We start from the raw sequence: 14310 nt of genomic DNA, 5'->3' as shown, positions 1-14310 counted from the left end.
AGGTGGTGCATCTTGCAAACAGTCACTTCCCTGATACAAGTATGCACAGCAGACTCCTGGTGCAGTCTGGAAGGAAGACCAGCTACCCATGTCCTAACTCGCACCAAGTCCCGCTCACCCATCACCCCTGTGCTTGCTGACCTACATTGGCTCCCGGTAAGCAACGCCTTAATTTCAGAATTCTCATCCTTGTTTTCAAATCCCTCCATGGCCTTGCCCCTCCCTATCTCTGTAATCCCCACAACCCCTTGAGATGTCTGCTCTCCTCTAATTCTGCTCTCTTGAGCATCCCTGATGATAATTGTTCAACCATTGGTGGCCGTGCCTTCTGTTGCCTGGGCTCTGGAATTCCCTGTCTAAACCTCTCTGCCTCTCTACCTCTCTTTCCTCCTTGAAGACACACCTTAAAACCTTCCTCTTTGACCAAGCTTTTGGTCATCTGCCCTCATTTCTCCTTATGTGGCTCGGTATCAAATTTTTTATATTATAATACTTTGTGACGTTTTACTACATTAAAGGTGCTATATAAATACAAGTTGTTGTTGTTGATGCAGTAGCATGAAAGTTTCCTGCTGTGGCTACCTTCATTTCTATGGGAAGGGCCAGCCCTGATCCATATGTTGTGTGCTTGTTATTGTGCAGCAGATGTCACAACTGTGTTGCAATCTGTGTTGCGAAGTGGAGCCTTGAAGGTGGCTCTCCTATGACATGTCCAGATACAGGTCCCAGGATAATAGCAGATGTGGTTGAAATATCTCTGGGCTGGTTGGACCTGCGTTTATTGGATCCTCATAAACTCTTCTTTCTCAACTTCTGTTATGCAGTGCATTCAACACCCACAAAAGAATAGCCATCCTCACCTCTTTGTAAATTACAACATCAAATCCAGCAGCAACCAAAAATAATGAAACAATTATTAGCGGGAGAGAAAACTCAAAAATGGAGCACACCCCAGCAAAACCCATCTAATGTTTGGAGCTAAATATAGCAAAGTGAACATTAAAACAGGAAAAAAAGCTCTCAAAACTTGCCCTTCTCCCATTAACAACAATGGCCCTGAAATTCCGGCCTCTCCGGGTCCTTGCGGAGCGTGTACGGAACCAGGAAGGCATCGCAAAAGCTGGTTTTCGGCACACAATGCGCATGCGCCAAAAACGGCTTTTCCGATCTGTCAATAGCCTACTTTTACCAGCGTAAGAGTTTTAATACATATAAAAAAACAAATAAAAATAAGATTTAAAACCACATTTTTCTGTTTTAAAAGCCCTGCCCACGAAGGTAAGTTTATTTTAAACCCTAATTTCAAAACTTAAAAAAAATAAGAAAAATATATATTTTTTGTAACACATTTATTGGGCTCAATTTTCTCGGGTCATTTGCGCCGTTTTTTTTGCACGCGCCGTTTTTTCTGGCTTCAGTATTTAATTCAAAGTTTGTCCCTGGAATTTACATTTGTGTAACTGCTTTAGTTATGATTTTTCTAGGTTAGGTTTTTTTGATGTCACATTCCCTCATGTCTGCGCCAGTTTTCATCATTTTTCGCAGTTTGCTCAAAAAATTTTAACCCTAGGTCGGCGTATCTGGACACTCCTGAAAAACCTTCTGGTGAGTTAACAGAAAGCAGTGCACGTTGAGAAATCGGTGCCGAAAGATGCCATTTTTTTCATCGAAGTTTTTGGAGGGTGTCAAGAACACTTTAAATATCCATGATAAAGTTTAACCTTTTTTTACCTTTCAACGGAGTACATGGAAGTTTCTTAAGATTTCTGAAATTTTCCAATTTTTTTACGCCATCACCGAACGTCTGCAAGCAGGGCGGGAGGGTCGTAGCGTCGGCCGTCAGAATCAGCCCCGTACCCGGACACAGCTGGGGCTCAGCTGGAAAAAAGCCCGGGGTGGGGGGCGGGGAGGGAGGTGCTGATCGGAAGGCTGCTGCACTGAGCCCGGGGAGGGAGGTGCCGATCGGAAGGCTGCTGCACTAGGCACAAGACTGCAATGAGTTTGGGGAGGGGGGAGGAAGGGGAGAAGTCACAAGACCTGGGTGTCATCCATCCATACAGATCTTTGGGAGAGAGAACAAAGAACCTGTCCTGCCTGCCTTCCTGCTGTTTTGGGCTCCTTGCAAAGGTAAAATTTAACTATGGAGGCAATACTGACAATGCCATGTGCAAGCCTTCTGCATCATGCTGCTACACAGGAGACAATTGATTCAACGTCATCGCATGAGGTACATCAGAGCCCGTAGGGTGCTGGGCTCAAATTTTTCCAATACCCTCACACACCACTCAACGTTGTCACACACACAACTGGCTCTTTAACAATGGTCGATTGCCAACTACTGCGCATGCAAGTCCATTGAAAAAACGTCACCTTTTTTCCGCACGTGCGCAGAAGGTGCAGCATCGTTTTTTTCGGCGCAGACAGCAGGCTCCACTCTCCGAGCTGACTGGACACGCTGCGCGACACTAAGTTTGAATTATACATTGGGGAAACTTTGGCAAAATATTTCTGGCCTAGAAAAATGGGCATAACTCTGGCAATACGCCAGAAAATGGGCGGGCAAAATTGAGCCCATTAACTTTAAATTAATGTTAAAATATGTGATGCTTTTTTTCATCTTTTATTTGTGTTTTGGTGTTTGGGGGGAGGGGTGTTTCTCATTCATAATAATGAGAACTCCTACTTACAGAGATCCCATCATTATGAATGAGAATACTTTACCTTGATTGGCTGTCCAGTGCCACGTGACTCCAGCTTCTTCCTGTGCATCTGCAAGACGTGAACGTGCTCCGATGCACAGGGAGAGGAGGCCTCCGACCGGGACCGGGACCGCTGGAGGGCGCAGCACCAAAATGTCGGTGCAGCGCCCGTGGGAAGCCCAGCCCTGGAATTTCAGGCCCATTAACAACAACTTACATTTATATAACACCTTTAATGTAGTAAAACGTCCCAAGGTGCTTCACAAGAGCGCTACTAATCAAAATTTGGCACTTGAGCCACGGAAGGAGATATCAGGACAGAAGAGGTAGGTTTTCAGGATCATTTTAAAAGAGGAGCGAGAGGCAGAGAGGTTTCGGGAGGGAATTCCAGAGCTTAGGGCTCAGGCAGCTGAATGCACAGGAATGTGCAAGAGGCCAGAATTGGAGGAGTACAGAGATCTTGTTCAGATTTAAAATTTAGGAGGCTTCCTTCAGCCAGTGAGCTCTCGGAGCTCGCGTACGTCCAGTTTTAATGGGTAATGCTCATGCTATCGTAAAATTTGGAAATCACCCTTCACAATAGCATTTAAATAAGAGCATGGCCCCATTATTTGGACCCCAAATTACGCCTCTTAAAATACTTAGCGAATTGGCGCGAGGTCACACATACTATTTTACATAGGGGGCTTAGTTTCAGAATGAGGAGGAATTTCTTCTCTGAGAGTCGTGAATGTTTGGAATTCTCTACACCAGAGAGCCGTGGAGGCTGAGTCATTGAATATATTCAGGACAGATTTTTGAACTATAGGGGATTCGAGGGTTATGGGGAACAGGCAGGAAAGTGAAGTTGAGGCCAAGATCAGATCCGTCATGATCTTATTGAATGATGGAGCAGGCTCAAGGGGCTGTATGACCTACTCCTGCTCCTATTTCTTAAGTTCTTGCTCCCTCAGATGGCTGAATACAAGACCCCCACCTGTGACACAGGGCTTCAGAAAATTTACCATGGTATCTTTTTACCTTAAAATGATCAGCACTACATCAAATGTGACTCTTCTAAAATTAGACTGCTGTTTCTGGTTTCCAGGTACTTACCCTCAAAAACCTTATTATATAATCGTTAGTGAGTCATACACTGTGGAACCAAAACAACTTGACAGGAAGCAGGTTTCCAAGCGACAATTAAGAATCAACATTCCTGCACCTTCGATCATATCCAAGTCGTCAGCTGAGGACTTCAATGCAGCTCAACACCTGCTTGGTAAAGAAATGGTACCATATGATTTTCATCAGCCACAGGTACGGAGAACAATGTGTTTTGTAAAACAGGGCACACACTGTTTTTGCAAGGAACATCTTCAACATGAAAAGTCATTTAATGGCAAGGATTGGATGCTCCCCAATGGATTAGTGGTAAAAGCACCTGGCAGAGGTTGGTAGAGCCCTGAAAACTATAGGGAGATGAGTGACAGCCCTGCTCCTGCTGTGGCCATCGCATGTTTCTCCAGGCGTACCGCTGGGGAGCCGGATCACCCGCCTGAGTGAGGCGGTAAGTCCATTTAAAATGCAAATTGGGATCTTTCCACATACATAGGACCATATTTGCCATTTTATTAGTGAAGTGGGTGGGTGTGCGTGCATCGTGTATGCCCACCTCCCCATCCGCCCAGCATCAGTTGGTGGTCCGGCAGAAGAGGAGCCCAGCAGATAAGTTTGTGTTTATTGTCATGGGGCTGGGAGGAGCAGTCCTGCTCCTCTGAACTCCACGAAACCAGCCTAGGCCACTGCTGCTCCAGGACCCATCCTCCTGAAATGGAGGCCTCCCCCACGAGCAACCTGCAGACCAGCCAAAATCCGCTCAGTGTCATGCTCAGCTCAACCATACAAACTAAAACCTGCCAGGTTCAATTCACTGTCTTCGCAGAGTTAGTTGATCACAACCAAAACACCACAGCTGGCTTCAACTCCCCTTGAGGGAAAATCAGCCAGAGTTCCTGATGCTGATTGCTATCAAGTGATTTCCCCCCTCCCCTGCCCCCGGCCCCTTCTGAAAAGAACACACATGGGTGAGAACTGGCATGGTGTAAGTTGGCAGTATACCAGCTGGAATCGGTGCCTTCAAGGGAGGAAGGGAGGCTTGCTGTGATGTTCCCTAAATATGAATAGCTTCTTGACAATAAATATTTAGGTTCATGTATGAGATTGGCTATTTGGGCAGGGTAGCGGATGGTTACTGGCATCTGTGGGTTGTATCATGGTGGGATTTGAACTCGTGTCTCCGAATCATTCATCCAGGCCTCTGGATTACTCGCCCAGTAACATAACCACTGTTACCATGCCTACGGTGAGTTGTCGTCATATCTGCGAGATAGAAAGCAAGGCAGAGGTATTCTTTGTCATGTGTTCCCTAGAAACTCACTCTTCTTTTGCCACTAGACACTGCCAGTGGTAGGGACTATATAGTATTATTTAGACCTGGCATGAGTCAAAGTACTATGATGTCAGTAATGTTGTGGAAGTGCAGCATTGTTTGGGTGGAAGACGGCTGTGGAGAACGCACCTTAGGGCATTTACTAAGTTGTCTCCTGTTCATAGAGGCTTTTTCCATAGGAAATATATCATCACATTAACTAGTGAATTGCTGACTAATGGGTTTAATGGGTTTTTTCTAGTGCTTTACACGGCATACAGTGATGTTTAAAAATTAATTACTAATTGATGCGGTTGATGTTTCAGTTTCCTGCTTCCTAGCATACAGTAATCCAAGAACAAAGTCGAAAATCAAAGCTACATGTTATTTAAACAATTAGGACATGTAATTATGCAAAGACCTTCCTTTTTTCTATCTTGCTGCATTGTATGATCTAGCTCAAAACTTACAATATTGAACCCAACATTAAACTTTCGGCACAATGAGCAGGAATTGTGCATCTAATTTAAAACCCTTGGTCAAGCTCGATATCGGTATTTTAATTTACTGTATGCTTTGTACTGTGGAGAAAGTTGAATGTAAATCAATAAGTAGGAAGGGTTTAGCAAGGTTTACAAGAAATGTATCGGTGGTGGGATGATGGGGTGGGTGATTGGAAGCACATTAGGCAGCCATGATTTCTGAATGTCGCACGTTTAGAAAGTACTCTCCAGTTACTTAACTCAAACTTTACAATTTCATGTTGTGGTGATTCCAGGAACATCAAGATCCAAAATAACAGGAAGGTAAAAAGAAAATAGCTCTCAGGTTATCAGTTATGGCTTCTGTCTCATCATTTTTGTGTGGTTAAATTTTTGTTGTGCCATGGTGGATACTCCTGAAAATCCTTTCCATGTGGTTCCATTCTCTGCTGCACCACTGAGGGGAAGTGTCACTGGAAACTGAATCCACGACCTTTTAATAGAGACAAGAATGCTACTGTAATGTATTTGCTTTATGGGTTCTTTGCTTAAGAATTCATAGCAACACATCGCTAATAAACCAACTAGTTTTTAATAGCAAAGGTTTAACAATCACACTACACATTACCAGTTCATCCACCAGGCTCACAACCACCTGCCTCATCTTGGATCCCCCGAACCTAACTGGCTGAGGTTTTATTGAGTCTTGTGACTGGCTAAGCCACTCCCAACTCAACAGCTCTACAACTATTTTGTTGCAAACTTTAATACAAGTGCCCCCTGACTAAAGTGGGGGGGGGGCACTAAAACTGACACATTAATCAAATTAAACTTTTGCCAGTAACTTAAATCAAATTAAAATGTGGTTGCCGAGGGTAATAATGCACGCCAGTTCCACCGGCGCCCACCTCTCGTGGAAGGCCGCGAGCATACCGGTGGACTCCATGTGTTCCATCTCCACGGACACCCTGGCTCGGATGTAACCGCGGAAGAGAGGTAGGCAGTCGGGTTGAACGACCCCCTCTGCCTGGACTGGTTGATGGCCACCTCAACAGCTCGACAAATCCGTGAGCATACTCACAGATGCATACATTACAACCCCCACAAAGGGAGATAGACTATCGGAGGTAGAGTTGTCACTCAGTCACTGCAAAATCCTTCCTGGTGGCCACTTTCAAGCAGTATTAGTAGTGGGGTTGTGACAATGTCCTCTAGCCATCTTTTGACCATGGTAATTTGGGAACATGAAGGAAATAACCAAAAAAGGGATCTTACTGTCACAAAAAAGAAAACTGAAATGTGTTTCAAATCAGTAGAAGGTGCACAGTGCCGTGTTGGAGAGCAGTGAGAAACAGTTTCATACCAAGAGCTCCCCGCATAGTTCTTCATATGAGAAAGTAAACCAAGCCTACCTGTTCTGGATAGTTCAGGTGAACATTTATGATCCCATGGCACTATATAAAGAAGAACAGAAAATTCTGTCAATGCCACCAAAAAGAAGTAGGCCAATTAATTATTCATCTCATTGTGTTTGTGGGACATTGCTGTGGGCAAAATGGCTGCTATGTTCACCTACATAGCAGCAACATCAATTCCTTACACGTGAAGCACTTTGGAACTTTTCTAAGAGGCATGATAAGTTGCTAAATAAATGCAATTGCTTCTTTTACACAGTGCGTTGTGAATTTCACCTGTGCCTCCACATCCAAGTGCTGAGCGTGGAGGTCAGTTGGTTTTCTATGGGGTAAAGGGAAGGGAGATCAGAAAGGCAGGCATCCTGGATTGTACTTCCAAACTTTTCACAGCCAGTTAAAAGTGGAATTGGCCATTTTCCCTGGTTACTCGGTACGTTTATTCAATGAGTAGCTGATTCACACTGGGCAGGCAGATTGCAGGTTTCCTGCAGAATCCAGTTAGTTGTTCTCAGCCAGGACTGATGTAAGCTTTAGCATCCATAGGCTAGGGAGGGGGAAGCCATCTATGGTTCCTGCTCCTGATTGTTATCCGACGCCCCCCCCTACTGGAATTGAGCATGTATAAATATCGGGTGAGACAGGATCAGGCTGGGCTATGGGTGGAAAAAGAAAGACTTGCATTTATATGGCGCCTTTCATGACCACCGGACGTCTCAAAGCGCTTTACAGCCAATTAAGTACTTTTGGAGTGTAGTCGCTGTTGTAATATGGGAAACGCTGCAACAAACTCCTACAAACAGTAATGTGATCATGGCCAGGTGATTTGTTTTTGTTATGTTGATTGAGGGATAAATATTGGCCAGGACACCGGTGATATCTCCCCTGCTCTTCTTTGAAATAGTGCCATGGGATCTTTTACATCCACCTGAGAGGGCAGACATCTCATCTGAAAATGGCCCCTCCGACAATGCAGGACTCCCTCAGCACTGCACTGGGAGCTTCAGCCTAGATTTATGTGTTCAAGTTCCTAGAGTGGGATTTGAACCCACAACCTTCTGACTCCGAGTGAGCCATGGCTGACACGGTTGAATAACCTACTGTGTTAATCACTGTCTGGACTCGCCCATGAGCAATGCCGATTTGTACGACGTGCTGGAGTGCAACTAATGCCTGCGGAATTATAATCGGGAACAAGTGAGTTCCTTCAGGAGAGGAGTGGAGAAAATTGAGGGGACAAGGCAATAGAATTGACAGAGGCCATGAAGTAATCAGTAACAGCAAGCGGCTGTTCCGGGGATGGGGGGTGAGGGGGGAAGGGCGGAGGGAAGCCCTGACTGGTGGGGTATGAGGTTTTGGGGTTTCGTTTGCTAGTAAAATCTTATTTGGAGAGAATTGAGTTTTACATGATGGTTACATATCATTTTGTATGCCTTTATGAGAAACAAATAGATGTTAATTTTTATTACAACAAATAAGACCTCAGAATTTACATTTGGAACCTTATTCAATGTGGCAAATGATGGATTTTGTTTTTCTTTGCCACCATAATTTAAATTTTCCCTAATGTGTTTATAAATGTAAGTTTTCTGGTGATTGTTTGTGCTTATCAAGGTGAAGGATTGCAGTGTTGAGGAATGGAACAGTTGTCTGCTTTGCTGGAAATCACTTAATGAAAAAGGTCTGTTTTCCTCCTTAATTGATGAGTCGCTAATGAAGCAGTGACAACATGTGACTTTGAAACACGCAAGTTTTGAGAATGCAATTTTGTTACCAAGTCACGAATTGCAGAGAAATACGGGGCAATCTTCTGTTCTTCAGTAAATGGATAATTATATCCTCACTGCCCCCCATGAAGCACTCTGAGGCCATTACATCATGGATTGAATGCAGAGTAAAGCCCACTCTAGTCCACCCCATTGAAGGTCACCCCTTACTGCATCAGTGTGAATTGTTCACACCAGCCATCCTGATAATTTAATGCAGAAAAGTGTGAAGTGATAGATGCTGAAATTGGTGGACTCAGCGCCCGCTGCCGCTGCATTTTCTGGGATGTCGCCCCTCTGAGTGAGTTTGGTGGAAGCCTCCCGCCGGCGGGGAGGGAAGACCGCTGGGGGACCGCTCACTGACGTCTGCTGGCAAGCAACGCGCGTAAGTGTTCTCCCGCCTCCGCTGCAGCAGGGGATTAGACCGCCGTGTGGAGGCAGGTCTAACCTCAACGGTAAGCAAGAAGACCTGCAAAAAAAGTTAGTCCACTGTGTTATGTCTTTAGATGCTCTGATAATGACTCCACGAGGCAATGTGTTGTACCTGAACTGTAGTAACCTTAGTCCTTTATTGATAACTCCAGAGTGAGGATCACACATGGTGGCCTGCCTTTTATACTAGGCTAGGCACACCTGTACAGGTAACTTACAAGTCTCCCCCTGCAGTGCCCTCTGATGGTATATCATATGTAATGGTACCAGCAGCAAACATGTAGGATACATGACATCACTCTCCCCCAAGATCTTAGTGCAAATCGCCTTCCTGCATTGACTGTGCTCTGGGCTTCGCTCTATCTGGTTGACCCTTGGAGGGTCGTTTCCATCTTTGGTGAGTGGGTGGTGTTTCATTGGCAGTCGAGGTGCTGGTGGTTTCTGTTTGTGTGTCCATGGACACTCCATTCTCCTCCCCACCGCACCCCCCCCCCAACCCCCCCACCTACAGATTATGCGGGGGGCTCATTACATTCATCTACCTTCGTCCCAAAAGGAAAGGGTTGCATTTGCAGCATCACATTCGTGGTGCCGTTGTGAGGCAAGTACCTTTGACTGGTGAAGTACATATTTGATATACACTTGGAGTCAGAGCTGGGGTCAGCACTGGTGCATGAGGACAAACTAGTGCCAGAGCTGCTGGATGGTGCCCAGGTAGTCTGGTGGTGGCGCAATGCCCAGTGCTGGCAGTGGGAACCCGGTTGGCTCAAGTTGCCTGTTCTTGGGGCTTTTGCCGTTGCTCCTCGCGCGGGCAGGTTCACAGATGCCTGTGACCTCCCTGTCCTCTCCTTGGGCCCCGGATCGCTGCTGCTCCCTGAGGAACAGTCATCGAGCAGTGCACAGGAAACTGCTGACTCGCTTGCCTGGGCGTTATTTGGTTTGGGATTCTGGCTGGTCCCCGTCCCATTTTGGAGAACCGTTGCGAGTGACCTTTCGTTCCCGGGTATGGCCTTGGTGACGATAGGGTCTGGGGGCTGCATCTTAGCACAGTTTGCTTTTTCAGGCTCGTGGCGGTTGGTGACAGGTGGAGCCGATCAGGGGCAGGGTATCGATACCGGTGCTGTTGCCCTCCTGAGATCACTTGCTCTGCAGCTTGTATGTATTGGCTGCTTGTGGCCACACTCCATGGTGCATAACTCTGGTCCCAGGGACGCAGGTTATTACATTGGGTCGCTTGCTGGACCCTTGTGCTCCCAATGTGTGTCTGCCTGCTGCATTGACTGAATGCAGTTGAAATCCTTCATCGCACAACGTTTCATTACTCATTGTAAGTAACCTGTGGCTCTGATTGCGATCGCGCAACTTTTCTTTGCTTATTGCATGTACACAACTCTGATCATCAATTACACATTTTACATCTAACACAGTTGCTCTTACTTTGATTGAGTGCGTGGAACTGTCCCTTTAAGAGTGGTGGATTGCAGGCCTCCTTTAAGAGAGCCTTGCTATCTTTACCCCAATCCTCTTCTCCGTTTGGTGCCACGTGTTGCTCCATCAGAGCTGCACCTCGTGGTCTGGCCGCCGCCATCTTTTTCTTCAGCACATCGCCTCGTGGTTTGGGCGCCATCTTTCCTCCATCCATAATGTCGACTGCGGTGATCCACTTCTCCCCAGGTTCTGCCACCGATGCTGGGAAGTAACCTTTGGATCCGATTTTCTTCCTCCGGAGTCCTGCCACTGGAGCCTGGAAGGTGCGTTCGGGCCGTCTCAGCTGGATCATCTCCATGCAGTCTTGCTGGGCGGTCTGTGCCTCGGGTGCTATGTTGGTCTGCTCTCTGGTGCCGGATCCACCCTCAGGTGAGAACTTGCTTTGCCTTTGAGCGCAGAGGACGTTGATCGCTGGAGGGATGAAATCTTCCCAACTCCAATGGATTTTCTCCATCCACCTTCTTCCGAGTAGCATTGGTCCATCACCTGCAGCAATCCACAGGGGTAACTTGTGCACCGCACCATCATGGAGTACCTTTACATCCACTCTACCAACGACTGGGATAAGTTCATTGGTGTAGGTGTGCAGATTTGCCTGAACCGGGACCAACTTGGGTCGTTCAGTTTGATTGTCCCATAGCCTCTCAAAGGCTTCTTGATTCATTACTGACTGGCTCGCCCCCGTGTCCACTTCCATGAAGACTGGAACACCATTTATCTAAACTTCCATCCTCAACGGGGAACACTCGGTGGTGCAGGTAAACATTCCATATACCTCATCGTGGGGCTGAGCTGCCTCTCTGACTATCGTTTCATAATCCACGCTGGATTCATGGCCATCTGTAGACGCTTCATCAATGCACTGTCATATTTCTTTTACACGTTCACTGGAGGTGGCACTTTGTGCTGCAGCCTTTACACACATAGTCTTTAAAGCGGCACTGGTGAGCCCTGTGATTCCCTCCGCAACGCCAGCATGGAGCTACTTGGTTAGCCCCCCTCGGTGGACTCTGAGTTAAGGGACTTGGAGGGCCTGTTCTCTCTTCCCTGAGAAGATTCACATTCTACAGTCCAGCCTCTAAAAGGCGCCATTCTGTGTACAGTACTTGCCGGGTTTGAGTCCTGAGGATGAGTCATCTGCCTAGAGCCACAGGTCGAGGTCATGAATGCTTGGCTCATGGAGATGGCCTTCTGCAGTGTGACTGTGGTATCTGCAGACAGTAGCTTATGAAGAAGGTCCTCATGGCCGATTCCAATGACAAAGATATCCTGCAGCGCTTCAGTGAGGTGGTTGTTGAAATCACACGGTGCCGCCAGCCTCCTGAGTTCTGCAGCATATTTCGCGATTTCCTGGCCTTCCGGCCGTCGATGTGTATAAAACTGGTGTCTGGCTGTGAGGATGCTCTCTTTGGGCTTGAGTTGTTCCTGAATCAGCGTTACAAGCTCCTCGTACGTCTTGGTTGTTGTCTTCGCTGGTGCCAGCAAGTCCCTGACGAGGCCATAGACAGTGGGCCCACAACTGGTTAGCAGGATAGCTCTGCGCTTAATCAGCCAGTGTGGCCGGATTGTCGCCTGCCAGGTCGTTTGCTGTGAAGAAATGGACGAGCCTCTCCACAAAGGCGTCCCAATCATCGCCATTGGTGAACTGCTGCAACGTACCAAGGGTAGCTATTTTCGCGTGACGGTCCGTAATCTCGTCGCCAATTGTTATGTCTTTAGATGCTCTGATAATGACTCCACGAGGCAATGTGTTGTACTTGAACTGAAGTGACCTTAGTCCTTTATTGATAAGTCCAGAGTAAGGATCACACATGGTGGCCTGCCTTTTATACTAGGCCAGACACACCTGTACAGGTAACTTACAAGTCTCCCCCTGCAGTGCCCTCTGGTGGTACATCATATGTAATGGTACCAGCAGTAAACGTGTAGGATACATGATACACTGCTTTACTGTTTTGCAACGATTCAGTTGAATGGGATCCCCTGAAGGTTTTCTTGTGTTTTTTGGGGGAAATTTTTAATTTTATTTGTTCCCCCCCCCCACCCCCTCCCTGGGCCTGACTCGATCCTCGGCAGTACTTTGCCGAGGATTGCATTTGCCGCCAACAGTGGGAGCTCCTGCTCGCTGCCACCCAGATTCAGAGCGTAAGTCCCTTTTTTGCCGCCGGGCGGTCTTTCCAGGACCTTTTCATGAAACTTCCGCCAAAAGTACCGTCAGGATCTCAGTGGTCCTTTGGGAGGCACTTGGGCAGAACTTGGCTTCCACCAAGTTCGGGGCCTAACATTTTGGTGGGAAGAATGAGGAGAGGCACTATAAACTAAAGGGTACAATTCTAAAGGGGGTACATGAACAGAGAGGTACCTGAAGGTATATGTGCGTTGAAGGTGACAGAACAAGTTGAGAAAGCGGTTAAAAAAACATGCGGGATCCTGGGCTTCATAAATAGAGGCATAGATTACAAAACCCGTGAGCATACTCACAGGTGCGTACATTACAACTCCCACAAAGGGAAATGGACTATCAGAGGCTGAGTCATTACTCAGTCACTGCAAAATCCTTCCTGGTGGCTACTTTCAGAGCAGTATTAGTAGTGTGGTTGTGACAATGTCCTCCAGCCACCTTTTGACCATGATAATTGGGGAACATGAAGAAAATAACCAAAAAAGGGGTCTTACTGTCACAAAAAAGAAAACTGAAATGTGTTATAAAACATAGGTTCAACCTCAAATTGAGTATTGTGTCCAATTCTGGGCACTGCATTTTAGTGAGGATGTGCAGGCCTTAGAGAGGGTGCAGAAAAGACTTACAAGAATGGTTCCAGGCATGAGGTACTTCAGTTACATGGATAGACTGGAGAAGCTGGGGTTGTTCTCCTTGGAGCAGAGTAGGTTGAGAGGAGATTTGATAGAAACATAGAAACATAGAAAATAGGTGCAGGAGCAGGCCATTCGGCCCTTCGAGCCTGCACTGCCATTCAATATGATCATGGTTGATGAAGGTGTTCAAAATCATGAGGGGTCTGGTCAGACTAGATAGAGAGAAACTGTTCCCATTGGCGGAAGGGTCGAGAACCAGAGGTCACAGATTTAAGGTGATTGATAGAAGAACCAAAGACGACATGAGGGAAAACTTTTTTACACAGCGAGTGGTTAGGATCTGGAATGCACTGCCTGAGAGGGTGGTGGAGGCAGACTCAATCATGGCTTTCAAAAGGGAATTGGATTAGTACCTGAAGGAAAAATATTTGCAGGGCTACGGGGAAAGGGTGGGGGGGAGTGGGACTAGCTAAAGTGCTCTTGCAGTATTCTTTGCTTAAGAATTCATAGCAACACATTGTTATTAAGAACGAGTTGGTTTATTAACAAAGGTTTAACAATCACACTACACATTACCAGTTCATCCACTCAGTTCACAACTGCATACCTCATCGTGGTTGACCTAGACCCAACTGGCTGGGGTTTTATTGAGCCTTGCAAACATCACGTGATTGGATAAGCCACTCACAATGCAACAGCTCAACAAACCTATCAGCATACTCACCGGTGCATACATTACAAAGATGGACACATAGAATACAAATAACAAAATCAACATTACACAGTTGTGTTCATCAAGAAAAG

The 14310-nt window shown here is 46.5% G+C and overlaps 2 protein-coding genes across 4 annotated transcripts in view; both read left to right on the top strand.

The window, feature by feature from the left end:
• The window catches only part of c17h15orf61 (chromosome 17 C15orf61 homolog), a 333965-nt gene that overhangs the window by 183017 nt on the left and 136638 nt on the right, over positions 1-14310 (top strand). The window lies entirely within an intron of this gene.
• iqch (IQ motif containing H) overlaps positions 1-14310 on the top strand; it is a 182352-nt gene that overhangs the window by 45362 nt on the left and 122680 nt on the right. For all 3 annotated transcript variants that reach the window (XM_070858531.1, XM_070858532.1, XM_070858530.1), the window contains one exon: positions 3787-3998. In XM_070858531.1, the coding sequence (XP_070714632.1) occupies positions 3787-3998 (212 nt within the window). The remainder of the gene's footprint in view (positions 1-3786; positions 3999-14310) is intronic.

The sequence above is a fragment of the Pristiophorus japonicus genome, chromosome 17 (genome assembly GCF_044704955.1).
Source record: "Pristiophorus japonicus isolate sPriJap1 chromosome 17, sPriJap1.hap1, whole genome shotgun sequence".
NCBI lineage: Eukaryota > Metazoa > Chordata > Chondrichthyes > Pristiophoridae > Pristiophorus > Pristiophorus japonicus.
Note: the sequence above shows the minus strand (reverse complement) of the source record. Positions and strands in the feature narration are given on the sequence as shown.